Raw genomic sequence first — 18383 nt, forward strand, 5'->3', positions numbered from 1 at the left:
CAGAGGATGAATTGAGCTACTGTATTTTGGAAGCAAGTGTCATGCTGGTCAGTCAAGCAATGCCCCGGCGAGCAATCCTGGCATGGAGTCAGATTATGCTGTGTTTCGAAGAAAAGTGACTCATTTCCTTTTGTTATTGCTGCATATGGTTGAAATCAAGAGCGAGATGATCCGGGTTGGACCGATTGCGTCCCAGACTTCGTACTGGCAAGCTGGTCATGCTATCAGATTAATGAAATCCTTGGGTTCCAAGTCAAAGAGAATAGAAGAATAACTATCATTGTTAATTGATTACCAGAAAAGGTAGAATTTCCCAACCAAAAAAAGAAAGAAAAAAAGATTTTTCTGGAAGGAAATAAAAGAGGGAGAACATGCACATAATACAGAAAACTTCGTTTATCAACATTGTTTCTCTGTGATGATCTGAAAGAGGACTGCTCTCTTATGGGCACTTAAATTGGTATTCAAGCTGTTCTAAGCCAAGCTTCTACGAGATGGAAGGACGAATTATTTGAGAACATATTTCAAAATCTCCCAACTCAACCGCATATGCAACGGCAATGGCGCAACAAAGCTGAGCTTCTCAAGATCAGAGAAATCGTGATCGCCATCTGAAGACTGCAGCTGCTGCATGGCTGCTGAGACGTCAGGAAGAATCATCTGCTTGCAGTGTAGATGGAGCTGAGGCTGCTCCTCTGCTATGCTTCCGCCACCCACAGAAAGCCCAAAGGGAAGCTTCCTTTTCTCGAGCATTTTCTCATCGATTGTACGTGGCATGGAAAGAGGCGTCCAGTTCTGGTGAGTCTGCCGTCCGTACTTGTAATCCCCAACAATTGGTGTTCCGAGAACCTCCGCACAATGGACTCGAAGCTGGTTGGTTCAAGAAGAAACAAAAGTGCATGTTTTTCCAGTGGTTAGTGTGATCGTGATACCTTAAAAGTAGTAAAGTGGAAATGAGTTTGTTCAGAGTTAACTGACATATTATAATTACCTGGTGCTTCCTACCAGTACGAGGAAACAGTTCTAGCCATGTGTACCCTACAATCATTAGCAAACTTTCAATAATGTCGAAAACACAATAATGATTTGTTGTAATGTAATTCCACATATTAGTACGAATTTTTCTACTTAAAGCAGTCTCACTGCATCACATTGTTTGCTAGCCACTGATAATTTCCCAAACACATCACTATGAAAAGATAGCAAAAATCAACGAGCTGATACAGCATGATTCAGCAATCTAATTTGTCTGATGAACCTAAGCCAACAGTGACTATCATCATCCTAGACAACATAGCACAGTAATGTTAGGAAACATAAAATTACCCACTAATGATAAATCGATAATACCAGATAAATATGTCTTAACTATATTACAGTTTTACCTTATTGCCTATGCTCGGATTTTCTTTAATTGAATTCATTTTCGTTCGCATAACATTTGACAGCCGTTAGACATTATTCTTATTGGCAGCATTAGCGGGCAAGGGTTCTACAAACTTTTGTGCCATTTATATAGTTCATTCTGAAATAACACTGCTAGCAGATATTTTTTCCAAAGAAAAATAGCATTTGCTCTCCAACAGAAAATATTTATGTCTTGCCTACCTTGAGGACAAGATTCAATCACACGGTACTCTGTCAAAGCATCCTGAACAGAAGTAGTATTTGAACCAGCTCTAACAGTCAAACGCTCAGACTTGCCATCTTGTAATACAACCTGTGAAAAATGCAAAGCACCCCTATAAAATAGTGCTAATGGTAACAGGGGTCAAGCTAATGGACAAACAAACCACATAGTAAAGAAAGAAGAGTTCTGAGATGGATCAGGGACAGTGGGTGTAGGCTAGTTTGGTTGCATAAGGTGTAGAAAAGAAGGAAAAGTTTTTGAGATAAGGTTCTATTCCAAAAAGTAACCAAAATTCACTAATATACTTCATAGAAACCACAATATCCCACCTACACTAATCAATATTACAAATTGCAATACCCATATGCATGATTAACTAACTATAGTTTTTTTTTTATAAAATACGCAGGAGAGCTGCGTATCATTTTTATTAAGATAGAAGAAAATCAATCCAAACACAACACCTCAAGGGGAGCCCCTTGAAGCGAGAAAGAAAGGGGAAGGAGAGGGAAAGCTACTCAAACAAAAGACGCATCACAGAAACAAAAGGAAACTACCACAACAGAGGCCTCTTACTGCACCCTACTCATGCCACAATGCACCCAACCTCTTTGCTCCCGCCATAGTCCATTGCCGTGCCTCGTCTGAGATCTCTTGTAGGACCGTCCCCACTCGAGGTGAGGAACCATTGAACACACAATTGTTACGGTGTTTCCACATCCACCAAGCGCCAAGAATGATCAGAGAATTGAGCCCTTTGCGTCTTTCTTTTCCTACCCGTCGTTATGCTCATCGCCACCAATCTGCGAAAACATCATCTGAGACGGAGGGTGTGAGCTGCTGCAGACCAACCCGGTTGAGAAGCCTGAACCATAAGTCCCGCGCAAAAACGCAGGAGCAGAGGATATGTTGAATGGTTTTGTCTTCTTGATCACAAAGAAGACATCTTGCCGGATGCGGCATTCCTCGCCAAGCTAGACGACCCGCCGTCCAACATCGAACACTGCCAACCAGATGAAGAATTTGCATCGTCTCGGCGCCCAAGCTTTCCACAGTCTCTTCCAAGGTTCGAAATGAGTATTGCCGATGAAGAAAGAGAGGTAGGCTGACTTTGTGGAGAACTAACCAGAAGCCGAGTGACAACAGACATGTTGGTCATGTTCACCCGACGTGAGCTCAAAGTGCTGGAGAGTATCCCAAATTTGGAGGTACTAAACCAAGGCCGTTGTTGATAGACCACTCTTAATGTCGCACACCCAGCGATGGTCTAGCAGAGCATCACGGACAAAACGCTGATTTTGTGCCCACCGAGGCACGAACTCGACAAGTGCCGGAGCCAAGTCTTTAAGCGACTTGCCATGCAACCATCTGTCAACCCAAAAGGAAGTAGAGGAACCGTCACCCACCAGGGAGGTGACCGAGATTGCAAACATGGCGCTGGAGTTTGCATGGACCTGAAGCTCAAGTCCCGCCCACAGATGGTTTGGTTCCGTCTACTGAAACCATGACCAACGCATTCATAAAGCCTATCCCAAAGCCTACAGATCGTGTATGCCCAGCCTGCCCAGCTCTAGCGGTCGACATACCTTTTGCCAAGCAACCACACAATTCCCCTCATTGGCTTCTTTGCGACCTTTCCAGGGAACATTACGCCTCATCTTGTCGATGGCCTTAATGGCCTATTTGGGAATGTCCAATGCAATGAGATGGTAGATAGGGATCGTTGTGAGAACCGCCTCAATAAGAATAGTGCGGTCTGCCTTCGTCATCAATCTCGCCTTCCAATCGGGTATGCAGTCCGCTATCCTGTCCAAAAGAGGGAGAATGTCCGCCTTTCTAAGCTTCTTGATAGCAAGCGGGAGTCCCAAATATTTGCATGGGAACGATGAGGTTTCACATGGAACTACAGCTTATACTTCCTCAATATCTTGCTCTTGGCATTGAATAGGAAGGACGAAGCATTTCTGAATATTGGTCCTCAGCCCTGTTGCCTCCCCAAAACGCTCCAAGATGCTCATGATGAGACCAAGCTCTCTTGATAGCAGCCTGAGAAAAAGCACCACATCATCCGCATAGAGCGACATGCAATGGACAAGAGACCGTGAGGCACAGAGCAACAAGAGGTTGTCCTCGCTGGCCTTGACGATTATAGCATTCAGCACATCCATGATGATAATGAAGAGCATTAGGGGCAACGGGTCTCCCTGTCGGAGTCCCCTACGGTGACTGATCGCCTCACTGGGTTCACCATTCAACAAAACCCGTGTGCTTGACGTGGATAGAAGTGAGCAGAGGAGCTTCCTCCATTGGTTACCAAAACCCACATGAGAGAGGACCTGTAGAAGAAAAGACCAAGAGACCGAATCAAACGCCTTCGAAATATCCAACTTTAGAAGAATCCTTAGTTTCTTTTCTCGATGCAAGAACTTCGCTGTCTGTTGAACTAGCACGAAATTATCATGGATGCACCGGCCGCGTACGAAGGCACTTTGGTTGGTGGAAGCAATCTCACCCAGCCGAGGTGCTAGGCGGTTTGCCAATAACTTCGCAACAAGTTTGGCGAAACTGTGAATTAAGCTTATTGGCCTATAGTCTTTGACTTTGATTGCATCGGTTGATTGCGAGATCAAAGTTAGAAGTGCAGAATTAAGCAACCCCATATTACGCCTGTCACCAAACTGCAACATATGGAGAGCCTCGAGCAGATCCATTTTAATGGTTTCCCAACAGCATCGGTAAAACTTGCCTGTGAAGCCATCAGGTCCTGGTGCCTTGTCGGGGAGGGGGGGGGGGGGAGGGTTGTTTCACCATTTCCCAAACCTCATCCTTTGTGAACGGGAGATCCAGCAAAGAGAGGTCATGGTTCGGCTGATAGAAGACCCCAAGGTCAAGTGTCGTCGAACGAGGTTCAGCCGAACCGAGCAAACCACTGAAATAATCAAAGACCGCTCAATGCTTGTCTTCTTGGGAGGTGACAATCTGATCCTTCAACCTGCAACCTTGCAATGAAGTTTTTACGGTTACGGTAACGAGCATGCAGATGAAAGAAGCCCGTGTTGGCGTCTCCTTCCTTTAGCCAGCTGATGCAAGATCGTAACCAAGCAATAGTGCGCTCGAGGGACGCCAAACTGTGGTAATGAAGCTTCAGTTTACGCCTCAACCAATCCTCATTGTCCGTGAGTGCACGGCCATCGTGTGCAATCTCCAATCTGTGGAGAACCTCCTTGGCAAGAAGAAGTTGTAGTTTCACATGCCCAATCCGTTTATGACCCCAGACTTGCAGTTACTTAGACAAGCGCTTGAACTTGATTGAAAGGCGATGTAGCAGGCAGGAGACATCCACCGGTGCCGCTCAAGACGCAGTCACAGTCTCCTGAAAACCATCCAACTATGGCCAAAAACTTCCAAAGTGAAACCTCCACTTCCCATGGATAAAGTCTTTGAGACCTTTCCATTTAACTTAGTATAGTTGACTGATCTGTACATAGAAATGCATTTCATATATAATTAAAACAATGAAATGATTGATTTTTCTCTCCCAACATATAGAATTTTTAAAATAAGTCTATTTGAGTCCATGAGCTTTGGCCTTTGGGTGGTGTTGACTACTTAACCCCCTGGCTTACACAACCGTTCAATTCCTAATCCTACAAAACTAGTGAACCCCCAAGCCGAGTTTTGTAGATTTATAGAGTAGTTTAGCTTGCCTTTCAGACACTCTGGACCTTCATGCCAAATAGGAAAAGCATCACTTGAGGTGGGAGAGCACATGACGAGAGAAACACCTACAGGTTTGCATGTGTTGGTATCTCCATTGAGAATCAAAGAAAATAAAGTAAATGGATATGAAACCAACCTATCTTTCACCATTTCTTCATGCAAAAAAGGATCTTTTGAATTGGGAGGGTGTATGTTAAGAAACGTAAGAGAAGTACAATTTGGATATTAGAAACAAAACAAGCTCCAGAACAAATCCTAAAAAGATAAATAAGAAACATCCATCACTGATTAGAAGCTGCTATGTGACTTTTGGGTTTGATTAGCCAGAGTAACTATCTTATTATTAAGCAATGACATCCATATGGATATTACTTTACAGTTATACCAAAATGCTAACTGATGTCTACAGTACATTAAGGTGATGTTTGGATTTGCTGTTATGGAGGCTGGGAATGGGAAATGAGGAGTGTGATAAGTTTAATTCAGTTATATCCCTAAACCCAAATATAGTTCGTCCAAACTGTTAAAGTATAAGTGAATTGTCCACATTCCTCCATCAGCTTAGGCTTTTGAGTGAATTGTTAGTGCATGCAGCTCAATATGGTATCAGAGCTAGATGTCTCGAGTTCGAATCTTGGAGGACATAATTAAACAAAAAATTGTAGCCGACTCCTACTGCCACGTTCGAGACCTAAGGGAGTCTCCACGTGAAGGAGAGTGTTGAAGTATAAGTGAATTGTCCACATTTCCTCCTTCAACTAAGGTTTTTTGGTGAATTAGTTGGTGCATGCAGCTCAATACAAACAAAAGAATAGAAAGATAATCTAGCAGGATACTACGATCATAACAGGGATAAACATCCGCCAAGAGGATACTCAAGCGGTGTCGACTGCTAGAGGAGAGATTTCACTATAGATGAGAAAAACTTAGATTAATTCTTTCCTTGCTTGATTACAATAATGTGTGGCTACCCCTTTATATAGAGAAGGAAAATTATATCCTAAATCAATTCCAACTCCTAACCTATCTCTAAATAGTCCTAATTCAATCCGACTCCTAACTTATCTCTAAACAAATCAACTTGAATTCTAACATACCAAACTTATCTTCTAATTAAAATGTAAGATTTATCTCCTACTATTGCCGTGGTGATCCTTGGGCCCACACGAGCAGCCAACTAGTTGCCATGACATTACACCCTCATTTTGAGCAGCTCGTCCTCGAGCTGCAGGGTGGCGGCCATGATTGCAGTCCCAGAAGCCCCCATGTCGACAAAAGGTAACTCCCACGCCGTCTTCCGTGTGGATGTCGGTAATGAGGCTGCATATGATGTGGTGACAGCACCATAGTTGGCTCCAATGGCGTCACCCGTGGGGATGGCGCCGGCAAAACCAATGTTGGTGCAGATGAAGATAAGAGTTTAACTAAAACCATGGGTCGGGATCAACTGTCTATGATACCAAATGTTATGATCTTATGCTCATAATGGGGATAAACATCCGTCGGAAGGCGTTGGCTACTAGATGAGAGATTTGACTATAGATGACAGAGACTTAGAATATTAGGGGACACTTAGAATAATTCTTCTCTTGTTTGATTACAATGTTTTGCAGTTGTCCCTTTATATAGGCAGGTCACGGCTCTAACAAACCAAATCAAATAATATCTCTTATTGATAACAAATCATTATAAAGGAGCAGCCACATATAATTGTGATCAAGTAAGAGAAGAAATAATCTAAATCTCCCCTGATATTATAAGTCTCTCTCATTTATAGTCAAATCTCTCCTCTACAAGCTGACATATAATTATAAATCTTACCTTTTAATTAGAAGATAAGTTTGGTATGTTAGGATTCGAGTTGATTTGTTTAGAGATAAGTTTGGAGCCAGATTGAATTAGGACTGCCTAGAGATAAGTTTGGTATGAGATAAGTTCAGAGTTGGAATTGATTTAGGATTGTAATTTTCCCTCTTGATATAAAGGGGCGGCCACACATTATAGTAATCAAGCAAGAGAAGAATTAATCTAAATCTCCTTCAATATTCTAAGTTTCTCTCATCTATAGTCAAATCTCTCCCTTAGCTAGAGTTTGTTAGTCAAGTTGTTAGAGCTAGGTCTATATAAGGCACACTGCTGCAACCCTTTGTAATCAAGCAAAAGAAGAATTAATCTAAGGGTCTGTTTGGATCCCCTGAAATGGGCTGAATTGGAATCACTTTTCTGGGCTGACTTGTTTGGCTCCACCGTGGAATCGGATAGTGCAAATCTAGCACATTCCAGCCATGGAAAGGAGACCTGGATCAGATTCTTGGCCAAAAAAAGGAAACCGATTCCACCTGCCTCTCCCAATCATTCATCTCTTCCTCAACTCCCCCACTCGTCTCGCGTATCACCTCCACAGACATTCCTTCCCTACCTCCCTCTCCTCTCTAAACCTGTAGCAATGAAACCCTAGATCACATCTCTCTCTCTCTCTCTCTCTTGATCTCGATCTCGATCTCGACCAGACCTCACGCCTGGAGATGCGCCTGGTGCGGAGGCAAAGAGCGTGACCACGGAAATGCCTCCTCGTGCGCAGGGTTAGGGTTTGCTCTGTTGCCCTTCTCGTTTATGATTTTGCCGTGGGATTTCAAAGGCTTGGTTTGATTGTGGCTCCCAGGGCCCAATTCATCATCCCCTGATCGATTTGTGAGGTTTTCTTGGAATTTTTTTGGGTGTTGTTTCGTTGGGTAGGGGATTCCATGGGCTGGGAATTTTGAGCATTCAAACACCATTTGTAATCTATTTCTTGGAAAGGGATTCCATGACACCCAAACATTTGTAATCCTGTCCACCATGCTTGAGGTCGCCTTCCGCACGCCCTGGGCATGCGCCGTGTCATCGGGGAGCGGGTGACACGGGCCTTCTGGCGGGCCGCCTCCCTAGGGCTCTTCACGCTCTCGCACACCGTCCAACGCGGGCATACCGTCCCTGGCATCGCCCTCAAGTACTCCGTCCAGGTGTGTGCCTATGCGTTATCCGCTCGGAACAATGTTGTTGAGGTGCTATAGAACATGTCGAAGCTCTGATAGTTCTCATGTGAATCTGATTTTGGTCGCCCATAAGTACTCCGTGTCAAAACCAATTAATACTGAACATGTGCTTTGTTGGTGTTGGCTTTTTAGAAGGCGCCGATCTCACACTTATGAGCCGGAATTTGAGGAGAGGAAGATTGAGTTCTTGTCACTTTTTGATGAGCTTAACATGTTTTTCTATCCTATATTTCTATGATATTATTATGTTATATTGTTATGTAATGCACACTTCAACTATGGTTATAATATTATATTTGGGGTTTACCATATCCTCGTATTGCTGTTTTTTGAAAATGTCGTATCCCCGTATCCGTATCCCCGTACCGTGCAACATAGTGTGCAATAGCTGTGTTATCCATCCATCTGCCAGCATTGGCTGAACTTCTTGGACCGTCAGAGGCCATTGAAGCTAGGGTGGCATGGGACGCGACTCGAGCAGCAGGGGCAATGTCCCTTCCTCAAGTGGGGGCAGAGCACATATTCCCATCAGTGGTAGAAGCGCAAGCGTCGTCCCTAGGAACGGAGCACCGGAGTCATGCCCTTTCATCAACATGGGACCTTTTTGGACTTCAGCCATAGTCTCCACCACAGCTCGAGTACGAGCTATCTTGCAAAGAGGGGTGGAGATGTTATGTGCAGAAATTATTGTTCTTGCACACGAACAATAACTGCAGTATTGTAGCACGAGATCAGGGAGGTTATGATAGATTAGTTAGTATATCTATTGGTTTGTTAGGCTCTTATCATATATAGAGTTTGTTAGTTAAGTTGTTAGGGTTAGACCTATATAAGGCACACGGCTGCCACCATTTGTAATGAAGCAAAAGAAGAATTAATCTAAGTCTCCCTAATAGTTTAATCCCTCCCATAGCACCCGATGTTGCCCGGCTATCCTCTTGGCGGTGTTTATCCCCCTAATGATCCTAGGATCATCACAGTACCTCAAGGGCAATTGTGTCTTTTGGCTGGTCAAGTGGTCAAAATATACTTTGTTACTGTTTTGTTGTGTCTCAGTGGTAGGCCAAATATATTTCTCTTTCCGATTTCATAAATGCAATTAGTTTCTTTTTTTAGTGGCAAATATGCAAAACTGAAAGTCGGCAGTAGCAAATATGCATTTCACCCAACAAATAAATATTCTGTTCATATGATCGCCTACACGGAGCATGCCTAGGCCCCTACAAGAATTCACCAGCTTGACCAATTACTGACGGTGATCAATTAGTTTTCACTATAGCGGCCCAACACATTCGAATAAGTTTCACATATAGCGATCCTTGTTTGCGATTGCTGTTGAAAATAATTTCTGGTAATTTCTTGTCACTGAAGCATGCACATTTCTAAACTATAAAGAAATCAGTACTAAATAAAAACAGAAAAAGGAGTCGTAACACATATTGTTACAAACCTTCGCAAGTGGAGCCGACAATAAACCCTTGGGATGTCTAGGTGTTCCAATAACGAGTGCAACGTATTTTCTTTGCAATACTTGTTGAGTACCCTTGACATAAAAGATATGATTGTCAAGATACGCACACAGATAATAACCTTACAGTTGTGTAATAATAAAAAAAATGGTGTGAAAATTGAATAATAATATTAAAAACACAGTACAAGTAATATTGAACTTACATCGGCTAAAGCATCAGCAGTTTTCTCACGAAATATAGCATGCATAATGGTAGCGCTAAGTTGAGTCCTACCCAGAACAAGGATGCCACTGCAATCCCTATCAAGCCTGTGGACCTTGTGAAGTAATAAGTAAAATATCAACAAATAGGTAAGTCATGCATATATTAACAAATAAGTTGTTTATTCAAATGATATCAACATTGTGCCAACTTGCTGAGGCGCTAAGAACGAAAAGAGAGCTTGAAGTATCACTGAGAATATGTAACTTCAGTGCTATAATACAGAGAATTATGACTTTGGTAGTTTGAACCAGAATATAACATTCACTGAACTGAGATTGGTCACCACTCTACCTAGACAAATTCAAATCCAGTACAACTCTATTTTTCTGAATAAAACATAGTTTACCATCTGCAACACTAACCTAATCAGTATTCTCTTTCAATGCCTACCGGTATGCCTTTATTCTTTGTTTAATCATGGCAATATCATGTTGATTATCAGAAGTTTCACAAGCCACAAAGAGACCATTCCTTTAGAACAGTTTAATGGCCCACACAGGCACACAGGTATACTTAAGTTTTTTGGAAACAAACAGGCAGGGGGACTGCCTACTATATTAAATAAGAAGTTGAGCCCAGATTGGGCAGGACATCAAATAAGAAGTTGAGCCCAGATTGGGCAGGACATCAATGGAGACCACAACAATACAACGACAGCAACACAACAGCAGACAACAACACAACAACACAGCAACACAACAACACAATAACAACAACTGCAACAACAGAGGAGCAAAAACAGACTGGCATTTGAGGTTGTAGCGTAGTGCAAGGGGCTTCCTCGAAAGAGGAGTCCAGTGTAGAGTGCTGCAGATCTTCAGCCTTCGCGTAGGGTGGGTGCTCAAGTACAACGAAGGGATCCAAATAGTAGTCCAAAAGTTCTAGAAGGTACGTAAGGTAAACTTCAGGCAGTTGCACACAGTCGATCGGCTGGGTAGCACCATCCGCAAAGCAGAGCCCTTCGGCAGGGGAGACGACTTGGAGTACCATCTGCTCCATGGGTGTCTCCTAGTGCACCTGTGCAACAGAGGCCAAAGAGGGCACCGCCTCCGCCCTGATGATGAGAGGGACATCACGGTTGTCTGGAATTTCAACAGCCGTAGACTCACATGCACGGCGACGGGCCCCCAGAAGCCATGGGGCTAACTGCAAGGTCGACAGAGGATGCATCGGATTCCTCCGCTTGCTTCTGCGCGATGGTGGTCCTCGTAGTCTCTCGGAGCAAGGATCCATCAGAGACGTGCAAGCTGCCACGAGTGAGTTGAAGAGAGACAGGGTCGGGGAGTGGTGAACCAGTGAGCAAGGACCGAAGAGGTCGACAATATCGGGACCCACACTAGATGGCTCGACACACTCAAGATGGTTGGCCACACGCGCTAGCCACATCTTAATGGAAAAAGCCTCATCTCGAAGAGGCTGCATCACTTCCTCGAATTGGTTCAAGAGCAGCTGACGGAGCTCCAATCTCAGTGATTCCACCATCGGCTCAAGTAAGGACTTGAGGTCCTCGTGGGGCGTCACAGGAGAGGCACGACAGTGACAGACGCACGCGACTCCCTCCGTGTTGTGGCAGTTGGGAACGATTGGGCTAGGCGAAGATGACGACGGAGAGCGACGTTCACTCGACAGAGAAGTGGTCACGACATCAACCCAAGTTCGAGCTTGCTGAGGATGACATGGATGGGTTGGAGAGGAGTGGACTCGCGAGGCAGGAGAGGGGAACCGAAGGCGGCAATGTCGCTCCCGATGCCCAGGACGACGACAACAGATGCAGCGAAAGGAGTCCCGGCAGGCACTGACTTGATGGTCGCGTGCGAGGCAATGGAAGCATCTGCCCCGAGCCCACGTCTTGAAGGCGAGGCTCCGCTCCATCTGTGACGGACACGACAGCGACGAAGATAGTTTGACGTGGCACGGTGATGGGTCACGAGGGGGGCGACCCTTCTTGCCCACGGGCACCCACGACATCTCCATGGAAGGAGCCACAGAACCCGCCTGGCCCCCCTCAGGAGCACTGTCCGGCGGCGGAGGAGGCATCATCTTGCCTCACAGGCCGATCAACATGGTGGGTGGAGGGAGGCGTCGGCGAAGAACTGTGGCTGAGGGTGGCACGGGGTGAAGGTCGTCCTCGACAGATCCGGTGCAGGGACAGCAACGGCTTCCATAGATCCGGAACAGGGTTGATGACCTTGGCGTCGTCTTCTTCACGTTGAGTTGCAGAGGGCTGTAGCTGAGGAGATGTATCAGGACACGACTAGCAGCAACAACTCCACACGTCGTTGGGGCTACGGATGGCGATGGGGAAGGTTACCCTCAACAAACCTGGCGTGGATCCGGCGAATTGCAGTCGGCAGGCACCAGATCTAGCGACCCACGACCACGAGGGCCCCGCGACCACCGGTGGAGGCAAAGTCTGATCTCCTTCCTTCCCAGCTGAGGAAGAACCGGACAGGGCAGTCCGGGGGGAACGACAGCGAGGGAAGGAAGCATGCTCCGGAGTGACAGATCTGGGCTCTGGAGCCCACCTGGCGTCTCACGTGACGAAGTCCCTTGGGAGGTGGAAGAGAGAGGGGGGACCGAGGAGGGAGGAAGCTGGCGAGGAAGGGAGCGGCGGTGGTGGTCGGTGGCGATGCCGGGGAGCCTAGTTGGTTAGTCGCCCCCGCTGTGCATCCATACCGACTCTTTCATACCTCCCACAACCCTTTTGGCGGTTGCACATGTGTACTAAGTAAACAATAATGAATTTTCTCCGTAGCACACATTCTGTATGTTGTACCTTGTTACATTAACGAGTCATTATGCAAGCTGAAAGGGACGATAGCTTAACAACTCCTACATTTCTTCAAGGTCCTTATAACAATGTTCTAAATTGCAGTTAGTTGGTTACAAATCAATCACCACACCTTTAAGTTCTTATACCACTATGCAGTTGGCAGCCTTGACATGGAGAGCAGATTACTGGCCTTGATATCAAGCCTTTTAAAAAATGGAGGAACCTAAACTACTCTGGGAATGGTGGTAGATTGTCTGAAGTATTTGATACTATACACTACATGTTCCTAAAGCCATGTAAATTACTACGTAAAAACACATCAGTTGATATTTTTTAACAAAAAACAATGATATAACATTATTGTCAATGACTGTAAGATGAGGAGCAATAGAAGGCTAGCGGAAAGATCTTCACAGGTATAATTTAGTTTGTTACTTGTTAATTAGAGATATTATTCCATTTTGAGCTTCAAATTATGCATGTTGCTTTTACAAAGCTCTAAAAAAAGGACCGTAGAACTCTTAAGTCCAAATTATCCCACATAATTTCAGTTAAATCCAAAGTTGGAAAGTCAACACTCTATTTTCTTTGAAGGAAGTAACAGTTTTTCAATGATGGTGACACAGCAGTTTTGCACAATAATTTACATGTTCATAGTGCAAACTGCAAGTGAGTAGCAACTGTGCTGTACAGAAACTCACCAATCGAGGCCCCGCAGAAGAATTTTCCTCAAACATTGGAGCCAGTATATCTATACTATTTTTTATACCAACACCACCCTTCAGAATAAAGAAACAAAAAGGCTTCAAATAGGCACTGAATATTTTTTGTAGAACTGCAGGAAAAGTATATAAAGTAATCTACTTGCACTGGCATTCCAGGTGGTTTGTTGATCACGATGATGGCCTTATCCTGAAAGAATTCCAAACACCAAGAAGATCATTTATCATAAAAACCAATCAACATTTTTTTTTAAAAAAACATAAAAATAAATTAAGACCTTGTAAATCTCAAGGCTACGTAGAAAATCTATCTCATTCCTGTTATCAAATTTCTTGGTCTTCTCAGCAACAGCAGATTCTTGAATATTAACTGGTAGAAAGAGAATATCACCAGGCACTAGTTCATCTTTTGCTGACACCTTTCAGACAATGAAAACAAAGTCACATACTGCAAGAGTGGACTCCATGCCAGTTAAAAATATCATGTTCTATAATCTTATCAGGCTACCAACCAAACAATGACACATTTTATTAAATTATCGGCCATTTCTTTGACGACGCCATTTTGTTTTACGGCATTAGACCATTAACAGCACCAAAACAGGATACAAGTATTCAGGATTCAGTGTAAAACAAACCAGGCCTTATGAGAGATGGTTGCATAAAGAACTACTGGAGAGACACCATCATAGGAATGAAAAAACAAGAGATAAAGATGACGAAGATTTGTGGCTCCGCAAACTTCCCTAAATTTATCAGAGCTAAATAATACAACAACGAGGATGTCAATTAGGTTGTGCTTCCGATAGCTGCTAAAATACAAATGAACTTTTTTGAAATTGAGGTATTACATTGAAACTTTGTTGCTAATATCACCAATCTGTGTCATTAATTGATTGGTGATTGATGTTCCGTCATACAAATTACAAACTATTATGACATTTTACCGAGTTTCTCAAAGTAATAATACGATGGGAAGATAGGAGATGAGGATTTGCCAATCCATTGCCCCACTAAGATGTGGCCCCATGAACCACATGCCAGTGATAAATTGAGTAGCAAATTCTCAAATGCCAATGATTGGAGTGAAAAATCCTCAAAATTCTATACAAGGTGGAGCAAATCTATACCAACCTAAAAATATAAATCAAACTCAGGTTATATAGATACAGGTTTGGATACTAGACAGAGGCATAGTCTTTTATTTGATTAAACTTCAAAGGTAAACACAGATTGCTCCAACTTAATGTTAGCTAATTTTCATTAAAAAATCATAAACTTTTCTAACAAAGGAGTACAGAAGGACACCCCTTAAATTGTTATCACACTTGACAAATAAGACATTTCATCTCTTTCAATGAGCAGCATTATTCATATACTTTCTCAAGACTTTGTATATGCCTGCGGAGCAGCAAATGAATGATATATATCGTGCATATGATTGGCGATATAGCACAAATATTTGTGATGGAGAAGCATCTAACGGACATATTAAAATTCAGACTGTCAGGTACTTATGATTCACTAATGCCATTTATTACCCTTCTCAACCGGAGTTGCTCAGCACTAGCATCTGTAGAAGATGGATCAGCAGTCACAAAATTCTTCTTGATCTGCCACAGTGCATACACATACACAGAACAGTAAATATCTCCTTAGAAAAAGTTGGAGCTTCATGGAGACTCAAGGGATAAATAGAAACAATATTACGATAGTTGCTCAGAAGTAAAAAAGAGAATAAAAAAGATGGATTTTCAAAAGACGACTTGTGGTATGTAAAAATAAAACCCAAAACTAGAATATTATTTCCAACATACAACTTGTGGCATGTGAAACTAAATCAGAATGCTAATCTACTGCATTTTAACTTGCATCTAACCTCGATAGATCAGAATTTCATTTACTAAAAACAAACCTGTTCCAGACTGTTCTTCACCACAAGAAAAATGAAGGGAACAATCTGGGTATCTTACACCTTCAAGGCTTCCTGTTCTCAGATGAACGCTAAGTTCACACTTTGGCATATTTGTGCATATTCGAGTGTAAATAGATGTGCAACAGTTTGAAAAATGCAAAACAAACCTTCTAGAGATTTTGAAAATAATTTCACAAGAAAGTCCCACAAAGTGTGTTATTTGCAATAAGTCCTAAACTTTGTACGCATGCTCATCCAGTCCACCTATTCCTACAAATGAATTGGACTGCTTTTGTTACACACTAGAATCGAGCAAGTAGCTAACTATGGACAAGATGAAGTTATAAGTTTTATCATGTTTGCCAGCTAAACGAACTAAGAGGGGGGGGGGGGGGGGGAGGCAGTGGAGCATTTGGTCGAGTATGGAGCGCGCACCTTGCGGAGGCGGAACAGCTTCTGCACCAGCGACGCCGGCAAGTGTGGACAGCAGCGCCGGACCCACCTGATAGCCGTGGCATTGGAGCATGCCCCTTCGCCTCCATCTCCTCGGGAAATGGCTCGCGCGGCGGCGTTGGCGTCGAGCGGCGCGAAGGGAGGGAGCTCCACCCACCGCTTCTTGTTCCGCTCCCCACCGCCACTGTCTAGAGCGTCGTGTCCCGCTGTGGTTGACAGGCCAGCGGCGTACGGTTCTAGCGGCCTTGGCGCGGCGGCGGCTGCGACCCGCCGCCGGAGGAAGAGGAGCGCCGCCGTCCTCATCGCCATTGGGCCTCGATCGGTGCCTTCCGACCGTCCGGCACGTCCTAGCCGTTGGATCACGAAATAAGCCCAAGTGAAAGATCTGACCACCCTTAAATTTACGAGATTTTTGTATCGTTCTTGCAAATAATAAATTTAATAGATATGAGTAAAAGTGATACGCTATATATTATTTCTATCGTTCTTTGCTCGCCCATTTGTTCCAATAAATTTAAGGATTTTTGCTCTTGCAAATAATAGATATGAGTAAACATCGTATCCCTCACCTAAAATATAAAAGTGATACTCCATATATTATTATTTACTTGCACATCGCATGATTGATATAGATTAATCACAACATGTACTATAAATTTTATCAGTTATTTATGTATTAATTATATATATAGCTCACCTTTGAAAATAGTAAAAGTATATATTTTTAAAGAACCATAGGACTTACAGCACAACTTCCGCTGTATCCATTAGGACACTATAGCCACCATAGTTTTTTTTTCATTTTGTCAATTGAGAATTAAGTCTTGGACTTGTATAGTTAATGGAGGTATTTGTTGGAGCAAGAGATCGTCTTGTCTTAACAAGTATGACGAGAATTTTTTTTAAGGAGGAGACACAAGTTTGGAGACGAAGTTCAAGAGGAAGGAACACCACAGATATATTGATAGTAAAAATATGGACCGAACTAGAGGGAGTATCACAGGAAGATTTGTGATTGTGCTCCTCCGTACTATGTTAAGCGTGTTCAGATGACCATAGCCCCTTATTTATAGGGTTGGATGTAGTTTAGCGTACAAGTTACAGCTACGTGCAAAATATCTAGGATCTAGTCGAGTTACATGACCTTATCCTGGATAACTACTTTTTATCCTACATAGAAGATAAATATCTACTATGGTAACTATTAGGGTGCCTGTATCCAGAGGGGTGAGCCGGTCACCAATTGCGGCCCGGCACCATAATGTCAGGGGTGTCAGGATAACCTCCATTGTACCGGGGTGTCAGGACGGTGCCCACTAGCCTAGGTAATTAATACCAGTCGCTTCCTTGCAGGCAAAAGATGACCGATGTTCCTCTCTTAGCAGATCTTTCTTCAGGCCCGATGGCCTACCCCGTAGCCTTTGGGAAGCCTACCCGAGTCCCAGAGACTCAGTGTACCATCCTGAGTATAAGCCTGCCAATTAGTACAAATCTCACTCTCAATTATACTTTTAGATTCTATTCAGCGCAAATCCAAAATTTAGTTGGATCCTTTGGTTCAAATCGTCTTGAAAATCTTGAGATCCAAGTTCAAATATTCAAAATAGAGTTGTTGAATCCAAAGTCAAAACCAAATTCAAATTCTCCAAATTTGAATTATTCCAAAACTTTTTCTTTCTCTCCTTCTTTTTCCTCCTTCCATTTTTCTTTTTCTCCCTGGGCCGGCTTTCCCCTTCCCTCTCCCTTCTTGGCCCAGCTGGCCAGCTCGGCCTCCTCTCTCCCACGCGCTGCGCCCGGCCCAGCTCGCCGCGTCGTATCGGCCCACTCACGCGCGCGCACTCATACGCCCTCGACGGTCCGCTGAGCCACGCGTCGCTGATCCGCCCGCACGCGTCCGCGCGCCTCTCCTTCCTTCTCCCCTCCAGCGCGACGACGACATCGCCGGTCGCCGTCTCTCCGGGAAATATCTCGCGCGCGCCCGACCACTCTCCACAGTCCCCGCTCACCCTCCGCTCTCTCTCTCTCCCCCTGCTACCCATGCCTCTGCGCCGTGATTTCCGCGGCCCACGCGCTGGTCGGCGCAGAGTGCCCATGCTCCGGGGAAAATGGTGGGCGCCGACCGCCACCTCGCCACCGACGTCCCTGTGACGCCAGCACGTGAACCGCCTCCCCGTGCCTTCCCTCCCGTCTATAAGTAGAGCAGCCTGCGTTTCTCTCTCCCTCCTTTTCTCCACTTCGCCGCGCCACCGTACCACCACCACCGCCATTTCCGCCGCTGCAACCTCGCCGTCACCCCTTCACCGTCCACGTGCCGTCAAGGAGTTTCAGGACACTACCGCCGTCTCTGGGCCGCTGCTTGTTCACCGGAAGCTCGACTGGAGCTCGTCCGTGCCGATAGC

At 44.3% G+C, this 18383-nt stretch overlaps 1 protein-coding gene across 2 annotated transcripts; it reads right to left on the minus strand.

The window, feature by feature from the left end:
* Positions 1-263: 263 nt before the first annotated feature.
* On the minus strand, positions 264-16344 carry LOC133902334 (RNA pseudouridine synthase 4, mitochondrial). Of its 2 annotated transcripts, XM_062343926.1 has the most exons (10): positions 15967-16344; positions 15158-15229; positions 13895-14035; positions 13759-13806; positions 13596-13673; positions 10060-10173; positions 9836-9928; positions 1609-1720; positions 992-1038; positions 264-870 (listed from the first exon to the last, which is right to left on the minus strand). In XM_062343926.1, the coding sequence occupies exons 1-10, from the start codon at positions 16291-16293 to the stop codon at positions 508-510; spliced, it is 1395 nt and encodes a 464-aa protein (XP_062199910.1). In that variant the 5' UTR covers positions 16294-16344; the 3' UTR covers positions 264-507. The 2 variants fall into 2 exon arrangements, with proteins under 2 accessions (XP_062199910.1, XP_062199911.1); XM_062343927.1 differs by lacking the exons at positions 9836-9928; positions 10060-10173.
* Positions 16345-18383: the final 2039 nt, after the last annotated feature.

This window comes from Phragmites australis, chromosome 20, assembly GCF_958298935.1.
Source record: "Phragmites australis chromosome 20, lpPhrAust1.1, whole genome shotgun sequence".
Classification (NCBI taxonomy): domain Eukaryota; kingdom Viridiplantae; phylum Streptophyta; class Magnoliopsida; order Poales; family Poaceae; genus Phragmites; species Phragmites australis.